The sequence below is a fragment of the Schistosoma mansoni genome, assembly GCF_000237925.1.
Source record: "Schistosoma mansoni, WGS project CABG00000000 data, chromosome 1 unplaced supercontig 0153, strain Puerto Rico, whole genome shotgun sequence".
Taxonomy (NCBI): domain Eukaryota; kingdom Metazoa; phylum Platyhelminthes; class Trematoda; order Strigeidida; family Schistosomatidae; genus Schistosoma; species Schistosoma mansoni.
Window position 1 is genome coordinate 702,321 of NW_017385994.1, and position 23,537 is coordinate 725,857.

Here is a 23,537-nt window from a genome sequence, read left to right on the forward strand (position 1 = left end):
ACTGTGCATCATATATACCTAACCTTTCAGTGTTTGAAGTGATAAATGTTTGATTACAGTTAGAATGGCGAAATTAGATCGTACAACTTTGTATTTATAATAATTTGTAAGTATAGTTTTTTTTACATTCAACATCCAAATAAGTAATATTTTAGTAGAATGGTATTCATATAAACTATTTGATGTACATATGTTAACTTTAGATAATATACTCTTACAAGCTAGTGAATTTCCACACTAATATATTTGTAGAACACCCTGATAAATTGTTGATTTGATCTTTCTTGACTGAGTTCGAGCAGAACTATAAATGACTATCCTTAAATTTATCAATACACTGAAAAACAAATATACACTATAATTTCCATTTAGCCCAAGAGAATCGATTGTTGAACTCAAAAGAAAGATATATATATTTCAAATAATGTCTACTAATTTAATATAAAAGAGAAGGGACACTAAAAAGTTTATATTATCTTAAAAGACATGATTCATAAACTATTTTAACCGAAGATCAGTCGCAGAGTTGTCGGTACTGTGAAATATAAGTTCGAGGAAAAAATAACATGATCAGAGTTAACATAATTTCAGAGTACAACATTGATTTCTGAATACATGCCGTAACAGTTTTAAATCTTGTAAGTAGTACTGTAGTGAACAGAACACTGGTTGGGGACAATCGAATGTATTTAAGCAAAAATTACAGACTATGTCAGTAAATTCTGAAAACCATACAATGAACAGTCAATTTGCGAATTAACAAGCAATTGTCTCAATCTTCACCGTTTCTTCTCTAATTTCATTGTTTATGCAATTTTCTACCGATTGTGCTTCGTTTCAGTTCTTTCCTCATCGGTCTTCTGCCAAAATACATTCTATGTCTGACCAACACCATATACTACTTATATGGATATAAGTAGACCACACCACAGTACGTGAAAAACGTACGTAGGCAGGAAAAGTGATGTAGAAATAATATCATGAGTGTTTTGAAATAACAGACACCACACTTTTTAGTTGGAAGGTACATCATACATTTAAGTCACTAGTGATACAGCTTGGTGCATCATAACAACATGTTCAGTATTTACTGATTACCATTGTTACCTTACAGGCTTATAGTACGTTGAGTAGATGTATAAAGCGTCTAACTTATAGAATAGTACAAGATTTACTGAATCAACACAAATGTCGATGATCTGGTTCGAATGAAGGTTTCTTATCATATTCAGATACACAATTAACTTTTCATTTCTTGCGAGCGATAGGACATATGGTCTAGGATCTAGTGTTTTCTTGGTAAGATGACTAGAAAATAGCCTTTACTAAAAAGTAGTAGTGTAAAGTGATCTTAGCTTGGCTATATGATTCACAAAAGCATATACAACTAGGAAGAGGAACAAGAAACCAGAGATAGTGTAACAAAACAAACAGTCACTGTGATGACTTTCAATTTATCTGTTCATGGTTGTTAAAGGCTCATAAACTGACCTGTTGTTCGAGATACAAAATAAATGATGCAAATACAGTAAAGTTTGTGATTAACCAAGTATGAAGTGATTCATAGAGTAAAAACATAAGATAGTGATATGAAGGGTATTGTTATCATTGTATTTATTTATAAGCATTCGTAAATTTTACACATTCATATTTTCACTGGTCAACAGTGCTTTAAACGTTGGTTTAAGCCTTCTCAAGACAGTGTCAGGAGAGTGGGCATTATCGATTTATTATGTACACAATCGTAATTAGTTAGTTTCACAGATAGACTACGGCAAATTATTCCAAATCCTTTAAAATTTACCTGTAAATCAATTCACTAAGATAGTAAATTGGTACTGAAGTCATCCCCTGTGGTAATGAGAAAAGATTGATGTAACCCTAAGATTCTGTACACTGAGTTGCACGATTAAATGTTAGGGATAATTTATTTAAACTTTTGAAGAAAAAGACTAAATTCAATTAAAGGTTCTGTTTTTTTTGAAGGATCAAGTCCCAGCTTAGTACATCTGGACTTTAAGCCTAAGGTGTAATCAGTCCCAAAAATACAAAAGTTTAAGAAAGCAGAACGGAATGAAAGCCTTATTTTGAATACTTCTAGAGATAAACGTGCAGTATTTCAGTGGTGATCGAACACATACTTTGTAAAATAAACTGAGTAGTTGTTGAGGAGGTCTCATAGTTTAAAACCATGAAGTCGGGACGTTTTGAATACCTGCATTGTGATAACTTGAAAGGACAAATTTTAGGGATAATTGTGTCTCAAGTTTACCATTTAATTGAGACCCATAGTAAATTTACAATTAAATTGCAATGAAATAGGTAACATTCTTCTTCAGAGAACTGTAAGGAAAGAGTTTCCCCATATTTCTTTTAAATGTATGATGTCAATCTGAACCTCTGGGTCCCTAGAATTTCGACTGTGCATAAATGTCATATTTTTTATGCTTTACTTGTCCGTTAAACTGTATTTGTGAGCTTTCAGAGGAGTTTGTGATTCGAGCAGATAGTGTGGTGAAGTTAAGTTACGTTCTTCATTTCATTTTTGTTAATCAGGCATGACAATATTCATGAGTATGCTTCGTATTAGTGAGCATGATACGTTTGGTGTGGTTAGTTCCTCAAGATCAAAGTGAATCTATTCAAAGTTACTACTTATATAACCGTCTGGGTCAATACGATAATCTATTTATACATATAAGTTGTAAATATAATTGTTCGGTCCTTAGTAACAAAGCTTTCAAAGCTGTATTTAGTCAAACGTTAGGAACTTGCATTCTTAACCTTTACATAAATTTCTGTTTATCATTATCTAGTACAAATCAACCAGTTTGTAAACCACTTAGGTCCTTTCTTCAGTCAAATGTCATACGAACTAATCAGTAAAATTCATAGCTGAACTAGTTATGTTGATCTTCACATAAGTAATCAATCTATTTAACAGATATTGGTTAAGATTACTGTTACTGATACCTGAAAAGTTGAGATCAAATAAAATCAAGACTAATCATGATTTCAATTCAAACTGCAAGATAAATACAATATTTAGATATCAACTTAAAGATAACCAATAAGCTCTTGTGTTGAAACTGTTCAACTCTTAAAAAAGATCCGAGGAAATACTTCCTTATGTTAACCCTTTAGTCTATTTTGTGGTGGAACAACCCATCACTAGACTTTGTAATTAGTTTAAAAAGTAACAAATTATTCCAGAGAAATTCACAGTATAAACGTCTTATGTACAGTTTACATGAATAATTGATTGATCCAACTTAGGGACAAATATTCGTATAAATTATACATTATGACATTATTAATTAGGGTCAGCAGTTATTTGAAACAGAAATCCAATCATTTAAATCAATAACCAATCAATTCTTGTTTATGAGAGTACGAACACGTTACATTTATCACAAGATCTCATGAATTGGATTCTCATATGGAAAATATACCCATACTTCCCAATAAAATGATGTTAAAAAGACTAAGGTGAAATTTTCATAGTTGAAACGATAAGTCAACTGAAGCTAGACCACCATCGAAAACCTGGAAGCACTGGACGGTCGTTTCGTCCTATTGTGGGACTCATCAGCAGTGCGCATCCACAATTCCGCCTCGCGAGATTCATACCCAGGATCCATCAGTCTCGCGCGCGAGCGCCTAACCTCTAGACCATTGATCAAGCACCCACCGGTGTTAATGGATTTACTTGCGTCTCAGAGTTATTGTTCACTTTGACACTCGAACCCAGTACAGTTCGTCTCAAAAGCCATCGCGTTATCCACTTAGCTACTGAGTCCTGATGGCCACCTTCTTATGCAATGGGGTGAAGTTTTAATTCACTTGATGATGGTTTCTTGTATCTTTTCATTGTTGTTTAGGACTGCAATTGATTGGGTTCGAGTTCCAGAGTAAACAACAACTCTGAGACGCAACTAAATCCAGGTGACGAGTCCCAAATAGGACGAAACGCTTGTCCTAGATTCCACTGCTAGCCACTATCCGTTTTTGCCTAAAAAGCTTGTGAATTAAGGCAACATCGAGGCAATTCGCACTGTATACACATATGCCAAAAAGAGACTGATTAACTGAAGTCCTAAATAACAACGGAAAGATACAAGCAAACAACACCAAGTGAAATAAATCGAATGATTCAAGTTTACAAACAAGTAATAAAATTTTTCATTGAATTAATATGCAATAAAACTGAAAGTTGAAAGTTTCGCCATTATTCTACTTAGTTTCATAAGACAGTCGTTGTATGATCACTCAGTAGACCCTTTTGCTAACTATAATTTAATTTTGGTTGCATAAGTACACATGATAATCCCTTCGGTACACATACAAATCTTAAATGCATGACTGGTTCAAGAGCTTTATTTTACGCGATGGAATAAAGTAAATAAGAAACGTTACTTTACCTAGAATTCGGGGTTGTTAACAACTATCAACAGAGAGTATATTGAGTCAAAAGCCTTATTCACTGTCCGATGTTCCAACACATACTATTCGTCTCAATCGTGATTGAAATTTTTCACGATTAAATACAGCACAAAAATTCGTCACCAAAGAATGAAAAATATTTCCTAAGCTATAATTATAATTTACCGCTTCTTCAATCAAGAGACTGTTTCTTCCATGACATCAGTAAATTTCAAACGTATAACATTTTGTTGAAACCCATCACTTCATGTAAATTAGGCGTGCAATTTCACTAACAATTTGACTACCACAATTGTTCAAGTTTCCATGTGTAAGATAAAAATATTAATCTAAGAAACAGCACCTGTTTGTATCCGATAATCTTCAGAAACGTCCCGGCTAATCGGATTAAATCATGTTGATTTTTATGACATTAAAATAACCAACTACTTTCACACTTGAAGTTTATTATGACAACTGCTGTTTACTTACCATTTCATTTAGAAGCGGTACCCAGTTTTCTCTATCTATTTATAGATATTAACTCTTCACTAATTAAATGGTACAACTTTCTTCTTAGAATTAGTTTAGATGGACATGTAAATGAACAACGTTATATAAAGCCAGATCCTTTTCAGGCTCTATTCTAATATGTAGTTAAAATACATAGAGATACGTCAAACGTAAATAAAAATGCGTTTTATAATAAACTTATTGTAGTGGTAACAAAATTCAAGACAGTATTTTAAAATAAGCAAATATTTCAACCTTCAGAGTAGCTCAAAGTTGAAAAATAATCCGTAGACTATGCACATCAAAAAAGATAAGACTGAGTGGATAGAAATGGCTATGTAGAAGTTTATTAGGTATATGAACAGTTGCTTCGTTCTAGAATGGAACCCCTCAATAGTACGCACAACTGCTTGTTTTTAAAGATCCATCAACTGAGTTTAACTAGTGGTAAACACCAACCATAAATCAATCTCCCCAAAACTCGTTCGATACTACTATAGTCGTACTCACATCGAGATAAGGTCCTAGTTTTCTAGTGAAAAGTGACGAGCAGAGTTCAAATACAAGACTGAAACAGTTTATACTAATGACGATGAATGATCTTCGAGCTATATTGCAAACTGACGTTGGAAGAGTGTACAGTCTGATATCAATCCAGTAGTCCATCGGTTAGGTGCTTGTCACGAGACCTGAATCCTATGAGTTGGGTCTCCGTATAGGTCGTGAGTACATTTTTAATGATATTTGAAGTGAGGTCTCATTCAAGCGATAACCAAGAAGAATAGAAACCTTAACATTGACAAAATTTGCCAGAGCCATATCTAGTCTTCTTTTCGAAAGTTTAATAGGACTACTTCACTACTACTAGTAGTAAAATAAATTTCTCAAATATACGGTTGTTGTCTAATCCCATCAAGGCGTCGACCGAAGCAGTTAACATGATAAACATAACAAGAAGAAATCTGGGTGCAATGAACGTAACGAAACAAAATCACACTAAAGAGAAACTTATTCGAATAAAGTTACAGGCATCAACCAATTAGTCTGACGATTATTTGTTCCATAAGGCCAATATAGAAATAATGTAACAGAATTCAATGTTGTGTTTGTATGGATTAAAATAGGTGATATCTTTTGTTTGGTTATATTTTCTGATGTCGAGACTATCATATCTTTTAATTTCTTCTTAGTAACTAACCATTTAAGACGAAGAAGTGTTGTTCTGTTTACTTATAATCCCTTTCTATGTTTATCCTGTAACGGTACATAAATCCCCAATATCAATAGCTCTGTAAGTCTTCGACATTAGATGCTGACCACATTAGTTTTAATGGACTCACCTAGCTGAAGACGATTGGCCATGCATCCGCGCCAGATCACGAGTAGGAACACCGTTCTCAACTTCTCCTGAGTTCGCTAGCCAGTTTAGACCAGTCACTTCTCGATATATTGATAACCTATCAAATATATCTTCGAACCTCCTCGCTTCTGACTTTTGATTTCATTGGGGGGGGGGGAAGGTACGACTCAATTATAGGTGTTGCTGGTTAAAGTGTTGTCAAACTACAAATACCTGTGGCATCTTCAATCCATTTATCAATTTGAATATTTTTCAGCAAATTTTTATTTACTTAGTATCAAGATTGTGATGTATTTATGAACCTACATGAACTTGTGGTACCAAGTATATAAGGAGGATTGAGAGAACAGTGTCTACATGTTTTCCTTGAAAGGAAGTGAGGTGTTCACAAGTATGATTATTAGAAAATTAGTGGATTGTAGGCAAAATATTGATATCACAAAGTAGTTGGCAAGCAAGGAACGCAGCTTTGCAGAGGTCATCACCATGAAACACTTTTCGCTTTACATATGCACACACAACAAATGTGGAAAACCTCTCTGTCATAGTAAAACGATAATAGTAATGAGACTTCATTAATTACATGACACTTGATGATTATCCGCGGTCATTTGTTCAATATTTTACTTCAAATATCAAGTTTGAGTGCATAATTACCGGTTCGTCTTTTAATTATTAGTTATGAATTCACTCCTTTATACCACTGCATTTTTAATCTATAAGTATTTATCAACCCAAGACACTATATTTAATGGCAGATTTTGTTTATTCTTATGAATTTTTTGCTTCGTTTCAAAAGCCAATCTCAACTTTATTGACTAGTGTATATAAAAGCATATGCAATAATACTACTATTTATAACTTAAGGTACTTTAAAGGTGATGAGCTTTGAAATGGGATGAATCTACTTTATTTTGCAAATGTTTTTGTTTATCGTTCGACCAAATTCCACTCTTCGTTCTACGTGGTTCATGGCTACTAAGCATTACTTTTATGCATTACGTTACCTTTTCAGAATATGTATAAGGACGGTATATGAAAATCGCCATATTTCCTTTGGCCATAGTCGAATCCTTCATATATTACGTATAGATGAATTATTTTGCCATAAATTTTTGAACATTCATTCAGAGCAAACATCTTTAGTCTCTACTTTGGTGGTGATCACAAAAGCCAGAAATTTTTGGAAATAAAGTATCGTTTAAAGACGGATAAAAAACTCTCAAATCGTACCAACCAGATGACACGTTCCCAACCCGATTTTATACGGACTGAGTAAAAGAAATACTGTTAAAGGCATCTCGACATTTTCACTCCATTATAGTATCAGCGAAATTTATGTACTAACACTATTAGATACAAGTTTGAGTGATAGACTGTGGCTTTTCTAATCCCTTTCTCACGTTAAAACATTCGCTAATGAGCTTCTGGAATTTAATTTTTTCGAGCATAGTGCATTGTCCGGAGTTCTGTCTCATAAGAGCTCATTCATCAATCTCAAAAATTTCCCAAATTTTCTAAATTTTTTTAAAAAAAGCCTTAACAGATTAACATGAATCTCCTTATTTTGTGTATTCTCTTCAGCCGATCCCAATCTATAGATAATAATTATCATTCAACAAAAACTGTAACTGAATTGATAGCTTGTCTTGAACAATGCAAATATCCATCATCTACTTTATAGTAGATAAGGTACCACTGTTACAAAATAATCCGTAAGTGAATCACTAGAAATATATGGTGATTTACTGCTGCTAAAAGATCTCAGCTAAAATCGATGTATCTAAAACGATATTGTTATCAACTTCTCTTTGTTCTGGAAATTCCATTTTAATAATTGTTTGAGTAATACACCGTATTTCATGTCATCGATAATAAACTCATTTTTTCTACCTCTCTTATCTAAATTTTATGCAAGCTAACAATTTTTTGACATCAACTTGTCATTACTGGTATTTGTCAGCTTATTATTTTGCTATTCTAAAATATATACACGCATCCACGATCCCGCACTTGCGAGATCTGAACCCAGGACCTACCAGTCTCGCGCCAGATCAGTAAACCGATAGACCACTGAGCTGGCATTCCATGGTGTTAATGTCTAACTTCAACCAATCCACGAAATTGAGCGACACATCCACCATTGTCTTCAGTGAGTTACTATCTCACAACAGACTTGGTTGAACTCCACTGGTCACTGCTTCTCACTAGAACTCCAGGAAATATCTCTTGAAGCCAGTCACTAGTGAGCATATGTTGATTAATATCAGGAGGGGTTTTTGTGGATATTATAGTAATTTCGATAGTTGATATTTCGTTTTCATTAACACCTTTGTCAACTTGAATCCGAATCAAAACTTTCCAGTAAATCCTATATTAAATACATCTTTTAAGCAATTAATACTATTGTTTGTAAGTTATAATCAGCCAAAGTACGATTTCATGAAATAAATGAATTTATATTATTCTGCTATGATTGTTGTTTATTCATTTATGTTCAAATGATCAACTCTGGTTACAATGGTGAACGGACTTGATTCATTTCGACTTTTACTGACTTTTTGAGAGTAGAATAATTTCCTGTTTGCATTCAGATGGATCAGGAAAAAAGCATATATGACGAATCATAAACCAGAAAGACAGCTTTATATTATAAAAACGTTGTTAAGATTTTGAGTCGAATCTCCACCATGATAACTTTTAACGTTTTATTTAATGCGATGAAAAAGTAATAAACTATTTCGCTTCGTTCAATCTAACAGGAGTGTTCAAAAATAAAGTCCATTTGGCTTAGTTAGAAATCGCAATTTGTCTTAAATATACTCTTAAAAAGGAGTATTCTTTACCAGAGATCTATAATTTAATGTGGCTTTATATTTGAAATTAGGCACTTTACCTCATATGTTCTCCAAAATGATGGGGTAAAGAAATTACTAACAAATCGTCTAGTTGTTAACAAGATATAATTAAAGACCTTGTGTTGTGTGTACTGACCGTGACCAACCAAGATAGAGATTTAAGTTATTATTATTATTAGGCGAAAAGTTTACATTCATTTAACTATTTTGGAGATGTTTGGTCTGACTACCCAGTAAACAATAAGAAACACAAAAGGATGTCAAGTAGAGACCTTTGTTTACAATAAATTACATGTAAAGATAGAAAGAACATCTCTAGATTTATTTCCATAAGGTCGTGTATCTTGATTAGTAAAAATTGGTACATAACATTGATCTCAGAAATAGTGTACAAATGAACCAATCATTCAGCATTTTCACTGGTTTCAGAATTTACATGAGTTACTAATTCCTTAGCGGTGTGTCCCATGATACACGGACTAGGTTCAATGTTGGCTAGTCTCATGAAATGTAATCGTTCAAAACGTCCAATATAATGTCGTATGCTTTTAGCTCCACGCCAACCAGAAAATACAAGTCTGCAACGAGGTAAACTATCACATGTCCACGATTCATCCTATTTTATTAATATAAATTTAAAGAAGGAACAGATAAGCAGTTTAAGTGGAGCTTAACGAAAAATGTTTGATGTGTATACTAAAATATTATCTTAAAATTAAGTGTGGGATAGCGGATGTAAGTTATACACATTACAATATAAGAATGGTGGATAAGTAAGAAACATGAGACAGTGGTGAAAAAAAGTTGATCTTTAATGAATATAAGTTGGGAGATAATACAATACTAACCTGTGATTTCTTATATGTTCAGACATTATCCTGAGAATATTCTCGTTTATGAAACTTTTTCAGACCTTGTGTAAGAAAATGCAACCTTCATAGTTTGCTTTAAAAGGTTGAATATTAGTGCTCTTGACATCTTCACTAAGAACGGTGGGCTAAAAATTTCACAACACCTACTTCTGTCTCCATAGTCACATATATTGTTAGTTTTTATATCAGCAACACTGAGACAATATATGAAACTGCAACTAGCTATTAACTCACACTAAAAAATAGATTTTTGCTGGTTCGTGCAATGTTTCTGTCGAATCATTGCCCGGCTTTCTCCACCTCATATCCACCTGATGAAGGTATAAAACTGACAAACAAAGTAAACAAATACCCTACTTAGTTGAGCTGGACAAATTCCGCAAATGAGTCCTGATACGAATAATAACCATTTCATATCAAACTTTATTAATTGGTAGTCTGGAGTATCGACAGAAAATATCGATGGAGTGTATACTAAGGAAAGTCACATGTAGATTACAAATTAACATTAGTTAACCTATCATTAAGACATCCATAACATTTGCAACATTTTACAAAACACAACTTAAATGCCAAAAAATAAACTTACATCACTTGTGAATTCAGTAACATTAGGTGTATAATCAATTAAAATTGGACCAGATGATATATTTTCACACTGACGACGAGTTGATTCAGTCATAAGACTTAACAATGGCATCTCATGCTTTAAAAGTAACACTAAATCACAATATTCATTTGACGTGAGACGAACACGACGATCGCTTGATAAGGGTATATAAGCATCAGCTACTTCAATTCCATCTTGTAATACACGATATCCTTCAAATTGTTTATCTTCAACTGAGGAAAATATTCGGACACCAGTGCTGACTATTTTCAATCCTAAACAAGAAAGGAATTTTAGTAAAGCAATAAGATACATCAACCTTGAAGTATAACTGAAGCGAAGTCATTAATAAATGTATTTCTTCATTCTAATCAAAATAACTGTGACTGAAAATTCGAAAGATAGTGATTTATTTTGGTAAACACTAAATCCTTATACAAACTGAGACAGAAGTTAACTAAAAAATCCAGTAATTAAAGTGATTTGGATAACTACACCATCTGATAGTCATTAGAATACATAGCTTCTTATTGACGATTTTCATTATTTAGAAAACAGGGTCGTTTTAACGAAACACCTACCCAATCAGTCATAATCATTACAAGACCTGCCACAAATGACTCCTAATACCAAGTCGCCACACCCAGATGAGATTAACAAGATTAGCTGGAACGAAATCGAAATAATAGTAATATCAATGACTTAACGAAAGACCAAACATTGGTGAATACTGTTCAAAAAGAAAGGATGAATTCGAGGAATACACAGCATGAAAGTAAAAAAAAAGTGAATGCATCTGTTCCACTGACTGATTCTTAGTCATCCAACGTCTACGACTACAGATTGAGACTGCTGAGCAGACCCCAACCAGGTAGTCTGCATTTGCAGATGCCGCTCACTTGAACAGTTAATGAATTCATGTGATTGCCCTCTCTGCATTTGGTCATCTCAAGTTTCCCTCCAAGCTATTGCCAACAATGTGTCAAGGTAGGCGGCGGTTGAGCACACGTAAAACATGTTCAGCCACTATCTCATCATTTAGATTTGAAGTCAGAATAATTTTACCCAGTTTGCTATTTTCGTGGACCATTCAAGCATCTAATAATGATGGGAGCTAGTATTTTAGATATCCAGATATTTGAACAAAACATCATACTGCCATCGGGCTCCATTGGAGTCAGTAGTAGGATCTTGCTGTCAACCATAATTCTGATACTTTTAGTTTTACCACACTCCGATCAACCTTCTTGACATAGCAGGATTTAAAGGAACAAGTATTTCAATCAATGTAGGTCTATTAGGGTGTCAAGTAAGTCCAACCGTCATGTCAAGACAGTATTTGCAACCGAAAAACACACCTTACCATGATATCGAGAAATCTCGATTCAGTAATTTCATGTATTCACACTGTGCAAAAAGATTATAGATTCGACTTGAGATTGAGTTATTTAGAATATCTAAATCAACATACGAAGTAATCCTAGGTCAGTTCAGACAGATCATATCCTGTCGTAAGATCACATGGTAGGTAAGAAATGGAAGTTGGAACAGGCTATTAGGAGTAGCACACTGTCTACCTACCGAACGTGACCCCCATATGTCAGTTCGGTAACAAGTTGTGTACAGTTTCCTCCGATTACTGACTACGGAGCTATCCGTGGAGTCTTCGACTTATACCATACATACCTGGTTTATTAAGCGTAGGAGCGTGCGTCAGTTACTAAAATCGGACCACGGAACACAAAACTGCATCGCAATACTTATTATTATTATTATCGCCACAAGAAATGAATCTCTTGGGTTCGACTGATCTATGTGATATTCCGTGAAATGAATGATAGGATAAATAATCATTTTAAAATATCAATTTGACCAATCAAAATTTTAATTGTACTGTAAATAGCTATTACAGTGATGTTAAAGATGTATTTAAAAGTTCTCGATCTAAAAATGATAGGAAATATGCTAAATTGCACTCTATGATCAATCAGTGAGATATAACTACTCAATTCTTGGTACTTTTTATCATTTAAAATGTTTTATCAACACTTAGCGGTAAATCATATAAAAGTATTAAACCAACCTCTTTCGCTAGTTGTCGAAACCATATTTTTGATAAGACTATTTGTATAGTAAAGAAATCGACATCGATTTCCTTCTCCACTAGAACGTGAAAGTAGATTATCTGGACAAAATAATATCGATGATTCACCATTACAGGATGACTTATCCTTTATTTTATAATAATCACGAATTGTTAGCCAACTTGGATCCGAAATAGAATCTATATAAGTAAATCCATTTTCATGAAAGATACGTGATTTTTTAGCAACACATGGAGGTCCTTGGTAAGGGAAAAAAGCGTTGAGTGGTAAACAAAGATAGTAGATAAAAATGCAAGCAAATTATTAATTAAACAGGGTGATGGGAACTGGCACATAAGGTTGAACTAATGTATTGTGACTACCCAAAACAATGGACAAGAAAAAGTTGCGAACCTACTTTTTAATATGACAACACTATATGGGATACACACTTGAATAATTTGAGATATCTCATTGAATCTATTTACTCGTAATATAATTAAATCGAATACAAGTACAGACCTAATTCTGACACGAATGAAATATTAACAGTCAATGTGAAACTCTACATCATAGTATCAACATCAAGTATTGTATTTTTCATATGGTACACTTAGATCTATTGGAAATGCCATAGACGGGTGAAAATGAACAAACGTTTTCACACTTCCCGTGTCCTGTTTGAGATTGTACAAACAATGCAGTTTTCCTACAACACCTATTCCTTTTAAAATAATTTCGTCTACTTACAATTTAAATGTCTATAGTTTCCCGAGCTTTAGCGCCTATATTTAGCACCTCTCTAGAATTTTAATGAGTCAACTGAAATGCTTTCAACTATACTTCTTTGGTGGTAGTACATATATAATACAGGTTAATTACACTTAAAATGTAGTATAAAATATGTAATGAATGCAATCGCGACAAAAACTCAGATCTTACTTGAATCATCTTTTGGTTCAAACTGTTTGTCTATTTGGTTAATTTGATTGTTACTTACAGGAACCTCTCGCTTTGTAGCATTCATCCAAGGCAATGGTGCAATTTTCTCTAGAACAGCAATGAAAAATCCACCAGTGTTTTGATCATGAGGTAAAACGCGTTTACAACGTTCCAAATGTAGATCTGATACATTAGATGGAGGAAACATAGAAGGGTATATGAAACTCCTCTGGCTAAATTATTGTATGGTAAAAAGCAAATAACAAGTGATGCTATTAAGATCATTAGTGACAATAATAAATCTTTGGCTTAAGTAAATGCAGCTGAAAATAAAGTTGCTTAACGAAAGGATGGAACAGCGTAACTATTATTAGATCATTAAATCAAAGTGGTATTCTTGTCTCTTCGCTATGAATTGATTATTTAGTGACTAAAGCTGGAGGTGAACTGTATATGGTTTATTAAAAAGATAATGGAGTCACACTTTACAGGGGAAGATCGATTATCTATTTTGTAAGCAGTAAACGTTAGAGGTGAATGGTCAACCATCCTGAAGATGGCAATGATTGATATTTATTAAAAAGCTCCAATGAATAGAAAACGCCAAAAAACAAGCGTTTCTGGTAATTTCTCGAACGGTTTTGTGAATTTGTTACGAATAGAACAGTTAGAGGTTGTTTTGAGCATCAAGAAATAATAACCTACTTCGATGTGTGGGGTTTGGAGAGTTGGAAAATAGTAAAGGAAACCATAGGTTATGTAAGCTACAATGAGACACTAATTCTCATTGACTATTTAAGAATTTGACTTCTGTTCACTGGGTTTCAGACCTAACTACACTCCTAACACATTGATGTGGGGAGTCGGATAGTATCACTACCACTTACAAACTTTGCTTTTCTTAATCATGATTTCATGTGTCTTTCTGGTATTTTAACACCGTTGGAAAACTGCCTTATTAATTTGACAGAAACGTAAACGATATTTATTTTCGTGGTCTACAATGAAGTGACCGGATATCCACAGAATGAGCAAACTGATAAAGTAGGTTGAACCAAAGAATTATGCTAACTGGTGTTAGACACTAGGAATTTTTATTTATTAGTTTATTTAAACACATAAACATTGGTACAAAGCGTCAAAAAATTATATATGCGCCACACAAACCATTGAATTTGTGTGTGGGCTGGGTGCACAAATCGAAGCAGGTGGTTTTCTTTAGGACCACTCCCCTAACCTTTGACCCAGAGGTCTAGTCCACAAGACAGTGGAGCAACGTTAAGAAATTCAGTCCCATGGCAATCGGTGACCAACAAAAGGTTCATACTCCATTTACTCCCTCAGGATCCTGGAGCCCAGGTGTAGCATTGGTTTGGAATTAGGGTTCTCCAACTCCCCTAGATGGATACTTCATATTCACCAAACAGGGTCAAACACCGGAAATTCGCTTTTTCTCATCTCAATTTCGTAAACAACAACCCTTCCGCAAAAAGGCAGTGAGTAGGACTTCCCTAGCAGTGGGTGTATACGCGTGGACATTTGAGAGTATTTCGAGGGGAAGAGATAACTTTCTCCACCCTCAGCCGCACCAGGGCATTCGAAGGCTGATAATAATGATGAAAACTAGAGACTTTACTGTGAAATATGTAATGGGATAGTTTAAAACGTCTAGATACCCTGTGGGAACTTCGTCATATGACGTAAACCAAACTCCTTTCCTGTCCATTATACGCCAACTGTTTAAGCCTGGTCTGAATTTAAATTTCCGTCTACTTGAATCCTTGTTCTCAGAAGAATCTGGCAATATTCCTTCCAAGATATCTGGTTCGATTAACCGAACAGTTCCCCGACACGCGTGTAGCACTGAGGCCACAACAGCCTCATTTTCAACAGGATTAAAGCTACAAGTAGAATAAACTAGACGAGAATAGTTTGTAGAATCTCCAACTGGATCACGCAAAAGCTCTAAACCCCTCTTTAGGATTCTACATTGCAAAGGATGTTCACCAATGCCCAGACTAGGAGACCATCGTAACCAAAGGTCAGGATTTTTGCGAAGCGTCCCATCTCCACTGCATGGTACGTCTGCTAAAACACGATCGAACATTAGTTGGCGCAAATCTTTCTGACCAGTCTGGAAAACAAACGAGAAGTTTATAAATGAATTAATTAAAATTACGTTAACAATAAACTCAAAGCTCACTCTAGTTTATAAAATACTGTTGAGCAGTAAAATATCTTTCAGGAAATGATACATTTAAATTGTTTTTATACGATTCACGATGGTTATTAACAATCATCCGATATATGTCAGTAGGATATTTCTGTTGCAATAAATTGATTATTGAAATACCATGTAGTTAACTTTATTACAGGTAAAACAGTGGTTCAACAAAAGCTTGATAATGAAGAAGCAGTTCCAGTGAAAGCTGAAAAACCATCAACAAAATTATCAACTGACTATACAGAAGCATGTAGTAACTAAATTGGGGTCTGATGGTTATGAAGTAGTGTGTGGATTATACTGATGAATTACTTCAAGTGATATTATCTAGTAAGTAAACAGCTTGAGATGAATAATTTCTACTCGTTTCAAAATAAATTTTATAATATGAAACTAGCATTTAGCACCATATTCTTGAAAGCAATAGCCAAGAAATCAATGTTTATTGGTACATAGCAACACAAAATTCTTGACATCTTCATAAATAATCTGACTAAACGTACTACTTTGTGAGAACATGTCAACCGCTAAAATATTCCCTTGTCAATGTATTGTTTAGTGACTAGAATTTCAGTCACCAAAGTTTGTCTTAGAACAAAACAGGAAATAGTAGGCAAGTTAATAAGAATTAAGAGTAATTCACTTTTATAAAGGTAATGATTAGTAAAATCTAAAAATCTAGGAAATCGCAGGAATAAGAAATTAAAAGCAATCTGAATTCATTTATCAGTGAGTTCCATTTGCTCTAATTTATTATTTATGAAATCTTACGATAAACAAACCTTTTCATCTGGTGACAGAGTTAAATACAGACGTGGGAAGCATGTAGCATCCTCTTGAGTTATCACAACACAAGGACTTTGTAAACGTTTCACTTGATGAACCATCATATAACATCGTTTCTGATCAAAATCATTCGCAATAACCATTCCTGTAGGTTCAACATACTTTGGAGCATTTTCAACACCAATTTTCAATTGAACTGCTTCTGCATCAGAATGTAACAACTCAACGAGTTGGGCAGATTTGGATCCAGGTGCGGCACATAAATCAAGGATAGTATGATGTGAGCGCACATCTAAAAGAAGCGGAGGTAGCATACTCACGGCCTCTTGACGACTGATGTTACCTAAAGAGTAATTAAATTTTATGTGGATGGTAATAATAAGTGAGATACAGTTCAATGTCGCAAATAGAAGTAAGCCACATTCATGACTGTGTATACCAAACCAATAGAAAATAAGTAATACCTGTCCCCTCTTTGAAATAAGACTAGTTGAAGTTTCCGAACGAGTAGAAAGTACTTTATAGATTGCCAGTGACAAAAACACCAAAAACTCGAATGGGTCTTTGTTACAAGAAATCATAACAACTATGGACTAACGTTTTAAGTAATGTTCTTTTATTTCTCTTTTTTGTAGTCACATCCGAGATAGAACTAAACGATTATATCAACATTCGTCAAAATAAGAACAAATAGTTTAACAAAAATTAGCACCCTGTGTATGAAAAATATGATGTGCAAATTATACTTAAAATAAACTCAACATTTAAAATTTAAATAATTCCGTTTCATTAAATAATCTAGTCTCAGTTGATTCACGGGAATAATTGAGATTGCCTGAAGTCTTAAGTTCCCTCAAATTTAGCTTTGTGTTTTATTTCCAATCAGTGTAGTTTTATTGTTGATCTATTCCCAAGCTTCTTAAGGTTTTTAAAAGATCTAGGAACAAGTCTTAAACATTTCATATTTGCTCTTACATCCTTACATTTAACTGTTTTGATATATTTCTCATGTAAACAGCATCGCGTTTATAACATTTAGATTAATCGATACAGTCTTGTTGCTTCTTCCTTTGCATTACATCCTTCACTCCAACTAATGCTGATCTAATAGCATCACTAGTTCGAAAACAAACTTTTATATCATCCGTATTCGGAATCTCTTTTTTTCGATGTTCCTTACGGTACAGAACGACAACTGTTTTTCTGTTCTCTCGATAAACATTTTAATTGATTTTTCTTTTCATTATCATTAAGATTTTCTTAATACTTATTTAATCTGAGTATAGATAAGACCAAGTTTACAAATTTTGTTTATCAGGTTTCCAGTAACTGTAACCTTCGCTGACAGTATTTGTGTTGACTTATAATCTAGGTTCTTTCAGGATGCGTCGAACTTCGGAATAAACTAATTTATATATTACTGTTGTCTGATTTCAATCAAACGATCAGTAAATGAATGTTGGGTATGAGGATGAAGTAACACAAACAATATATGAAACATATTCCTAGATTCTCTTGAAAACTCAAGAAGCTTGAGAATAGATCGAGAATACCGTTACACTAATCAACTAGTAAATACATAGACATTAACGTCATTTTTTACTGGATTCTAATAAAAATAACAAACAGATTCACACACTCATATGCATATCACAGTACGAACGATTTTAACGTTAAATTTTTCGTGAACTAACTAAGCACACAACAAACAGCTGAACATAGTTGTCATGCTTTTATGTATTAATTTAGTTGAACACATAAATATTGATACAAGGGAGCACCAGATATATATGCATCACACAAAAAATTGTCATTTTATTTTAATCGCGTGAGGGCTATGATACTGCTCGGGTGCTAAGGCCGAAATAGGTAGTTTTCTTAGGGGGCCACACCCGGTGCCTTTGACTTAAAGGTATGACCCACAAGGTAGTGGAGCATCGTGAGGAGATTCAGTCCCATGGTTGTCGGTGACCAACAATTGGTTCATACGCCATTTGTTCCTTCACGGTGCTGGAGCCCATGTGCAGTATTCGTTTGGAATCAGGGTTTCCCAACTCCCCTAAGTGAACTGAGTATGTCCACCAACCCGGTTAAAGTGCAAGACATTCGCTTTTCGTTTTCTCGATTTCGTAAACAACACCCCCGCCACGAGAAGGCAGGGGTGTTATGTTGACTTAATAACAATTTGCTTACTACCGTACCTAATTGCATACAAACTCTATTGAGAAGTGTATACCATTTAACTAGAGATTCTATTTGGGTACCGCTAATCAGGTTACAGTTAGAAATGAACCAACTTTTGAATCGGTTACATTAAATTGCGTCTGGCAAGGCTGTAGAGTTTCCCCATTTTAATCTTTGCCATAAATATGCTTTTGGAGGTAACTCGTTTACCATGTTGGTAATGAGTTAATTTTGGGTTTAATGGGTTCTCTCATAAACTTGGAGTGCATAAACGAAATACTTCTATTCAGTAAAGACCAAAATATCATGTATAGTTTTTGAACACTAAAGAGCAACAATGAAAACATGTGTGGAACTCATGTTTTTCCAAACGCACACTAATACTTTGGAACTGGTGTGGATTGATATTCATTTAGGTATTATAGACTGAATTAGTCGAAGGCACCGACCACATTACTTATATCGGGAGTCTTAACAGATTGATAGTTCTGTAACTGACAAGGTTTTATTTTTTTTATTTTATTTAAACACATAAATATTGGTACAAAGGGGCACCAGATACATATGCGCCTCACAAATCTCATTCGATTTGTGTGAGGGCTGTGATACTGCCAAGGTGCCCAAACTGAAGCAGGTGGTTTTCTTAGGGGGCCACACCCCGAGCCTTTGACCTGAAGGTCTAGTCCACAAGGCAGTGGAGCATCGTGAGGAGATTCAGTCCCATGGTTGTCGGTGACCAACAATTGGTTCATACGCCATTTGTTCCTTCACGGTGCTGGAGCCCATGTGCAGTATTCGTTTGGAATCAGGGTTTCCCAACTCCCCTAAGTGAACTGAGTATGTCCACCAACCCGGTTAAAGCGTCGGACATTCGCTTTTCGTCCTCTCACTTTCGTGAACAACACCCCCGCCACGAGAAGGCAGTGAGTAGGCCTTCTCTGACAAGGTCCCTGCACACAAAATGTTATTTTCGACTAAAAGGTGAGATATTTGTCTTCCTATCAAAAAACCACGAATGCTGTGCTATTATACGGCTGTAAACCCTTGGACGGTAGAGGACATCTAGAGACGGAAGGCATTTGATAGTTCTTATATTTAAGGCATCGCTTTCTAGTGGCGAAAACGCTAATTGACTAGTAGTGATTCGGGATGAACAGGTTTTAAATTGGATGATAAGGTTTGGACCTAGAATTGGCCGAGATACTTAAAACATATGCTATGCAGGCTCAGTTGTGGGGCTTTGGAGTAGTTAACGCGAGTACATCAGAAAAATGCTAGTGTTCAACAGATTAAATAAAGGCACCAGTTCAAAAAATTGATGACTTAACGTAATATTAACCAGAGATGTTTAAGTCCTGGTTGGGGTTCGTAAAATTGACTGTCGAGCTCTTAAGAGACAGCTCGGCGAGAACGGTACAGACTCGTTTTTCTTTTTGTCACAAACATAGCTTTATTTATTACAATTCTCCCCAAAACTATATTTCTTTTCGAATTTATTTCAAGCTTGGTTTCCTGCTATTCTTAACAGCCTATTTTTCAAGTCGGGTGTAATCGGAGTTTACAGTTTTGTTGTTCAATGTCATTTGTACGTAGATAATAAACTGCTTCAAATTTAAACTAGTAGGGAGAACTGCAAGGCAACTACTAATATTGATCAAGAACAAGTAATAAGCTGGTGATTCATTGCACAGAGATGTAAATCAATTTTCATAAGGTAATTTATTTGAAAAAGCAATAATTCTTAAAAATAAAACACTCAAACAGCTGGTAGGAAATCATGTTAGTCTTAGAGTAACACATGGTTGTAGAAGTTTAATTTACCTGACTCTGTTTCAGACACCAGAAATTGCTGCAACGTCCGGAGTTCTTCTGTTTTGCGAACCGCATATTTACTGACACTCAGCTGCCATGCCATTTCATTCGGATACCAAGGTAATGATTCAAAAGTACCATTAGTCTGATCTTTTTCATCACACATATAATGTTGCATCTCAGATATGTCTTTTCGATATTTTTGTTTGATAAGTCGCAGTAATTCCTTGTTTTGATCTCGAAATCCCGTTACCCGAAATGTGATAGGCAGGTCTCTTTTCAAATAGCTGATGAAATCTGCCCATTCATCCTCAGGAACGATCCCTTGATTTTTATAATACTTTTCGAACAGCTCATTTTGTTTCATTTCAGGTTTAATATGCTGTCTGCATTGTATTGCTGGTCTACGACGACCCATAATTCTTTAATAATGTTTAGTCAAATCTATGCAACACAGAAAACGAATCAATATTTAAGTTATTATTAAAAGTTTCTTTATTTTTGCTAGAGCCTAATTCCATAATTCAGTAAAACATTACGATTTTCGCCAGTTCTAGAAACCCTAAAATGACAGTGATTGATGACTTACCGAACTGGATTTGTATGGGTATTTATTTGTATCAAATATATATCTGACTTGCAACTTTAGAATTATTTTAGTTCCACCACGATAATAAATCCCATAATGTGAAAAGACCATTGTTATATCCCAGCGAAGACATAAGTACGAGTAACTTCTGGGACCTATTAGTGGACGATAATTCTACATACATTTTTATTGTTTAACTATTGAGTAACTAGATTATGTATATCTATATCCATCTTATTATAAGCTTCATTTTGACCTATGGATTATTATTATACGAATTACTGTCCCTAAATTATATTTGGTTTATTGATTACTGTATCCCACGTTCACAGCCACATTTGGTTTGATCTTGTACAAATACTATTTTCTATTTTGTGGTGTGATCCCGTCTGTTTGTCTGGTATATAAACTGAGTATGCTCGAAATAAATGATTCGCATAACAGAAGCTGTCATTAGTGTCCTGGACTCAATTGGAAGGGTTAGGCGGACAAGGGACCAATAGGGACTCTAGACCACTCATACCGGTCGAACGTCATTGTTTTGGCACAGTGCTAGATTGAAAAATTTGTATTTCGATTGGTGGATAAATCACGTGATAAAAAGCCGGACATAAAATCATAAAGAATTGGCATACGGCCATTTCATTATTTTTTAAATTCACAACTATGAGTGCTTGTCAGTATATATTAGATGAAGATTTTACTACCCCCCGGTACTGATTATGTAAAGTATAAAGTCTGGTGCGCAGATATTATTTTGAAAGAGATGAAGTTTCCCTCTTGAAATTGCCTTAACATAAGTATGGTAGATATAGCCTAGTCAGTCAGTCAGTCAGCGACAACGTGGGACCAGGCACATATATGCATCGGTCCAAGTTGCCATACCTCGTTAGCACATCAAGATGAACACCGGATTCATAGAAGTAATTGATTTAGTGGTGGTAGTATATAAAGAAAGGTTGTATATAAGGATATAGTATAGGAAGGAAAAAAGTTATGAAGCAATTTTAATCTCAAGGTTTAAGGGAAGATAAAGAGTGTATACACCTACGCCATTGTTATCGATTCTGAGCCATGTCACCCACAGTCTCCAACCATTGGTTACGATAGTCACGCGGACCCCAACCAGGTAGTCTGCATCTACCAACATGGATCAGACTAGAAGTTAGTGACTTCAAGCACTGATGCCATGTTTTGGTTTGGCCGCCCCTAACTCTCTTCCAACCATCCCCTACACTAGTCAGGATTGCGCGTCGTGGTAATTGGTGTTCAGGCATACGTAACACGTGGCCCAACCATCTCAGTCGATGAAGATTCATGACCTCATCAACTGATTTACCATCATTCCCTAATACCCTGCGCCGAACCTCACTATTACTTACCCGGTTATCCCAGCAGATGCGAGCAATATTTCTAAGGCATCTGTGGTCAAATACTAGTAACCTACGAGTATCTTCTACTCTTAATGGCCATGTTTCGCAGCCGTAAAGTAGAACAGAACGAACTGCTGCGCAGTATACTCGTCCTTTTGTTGATAGACGGATATCTCGTCTTCGCCATACGTGACGTAAGTTGGCAAAAGCCAAACGAGCTTTTTGAATCCGTGCTGAGATTTCGTCAGACACCAACCCATTAGGGCTGATCAGACTTCGAAGATAAGTGAAGTTGTCAACGCGTTCGACTACTTTACTCCCTATCCTTAGTTCAGGTGTTGATGCAGGCCAGTCCTGGAGTAACAATTTACATTTGGATGGGGAGAAACGAATCCCAAACATCCTGGCATTATTATTGAGTTCCAACAGAAGACTGCATTTTGTCAGCGTCTTCACCAAACAGAACTATGTCATCTGCGTATTCTAAGTCGATAAGTGAACCTCCTGGTAGAAGATCAATCCCTGATATAGCCTATAATGAAGCTCAATGACTACGGGCTAAAGTGAAGACTATGAGAGCTTGTTTCGGACGTAAATGCAATTTAAGATTTTTGTCAGACATAGGAAAATGAGAAGTTTATATCAAAATGACACATTGAAACGATGCTGAAATAACAAGAAAGGTTTATTGATTAAGTTTAGAAACGTCCTAGGTTTTCAATAAGTCTGCACCCAGATTTATACAAATGATTGGGACGAAAATATTAAGATCTGGATATTTTGTTTATTTATTTAAGTACGTTAACATCGGTACGACGAAACACCGAAATATATGTGCGCCACAATAAATATGAGATAGTGAAAAGATAGAGAAAGATATGGTAATAAAATAAGACAAACGAAGAGCT

At 34.9% G+C, this 23,537-nt stretch overlaps 1 protein-coding gene across 1 annotated transcript; it reads right to left on the minus strand.

Moving 5' to 3' along the window:
• Positions 1-9,556: 9,556 nt before the first annotated feature.
• Smp_175950 (putative methyltransferase ncl1) lies at positions 9,557-21,112 on the minus strand (the record flags this gene model as incomplete). Its single annotated transcript, XM_018792890.1, has 7 exons — positions 20,677-21,112; positions 16,668-17,014; positions 15,338-15,795; positions 13,662-13,894; positions 12,719-12,979; positions 10,615-10,910; positions 9,557-9,769 (listed from the first exon to the last, which is right to left on the minus strand). Exons 1-7 carry the CDS (start codon positions 21,083-21,085, stop codon positions 9,557-9,559), a joined length of 2,217 nt encoding a protein of 738 aa, XP_018644023.1. The 5' UTR covers positions 21,086-21,112.
• Between the last annotated feature and the right edge of the window lie 2,425 nt (positions 21,113-23,537).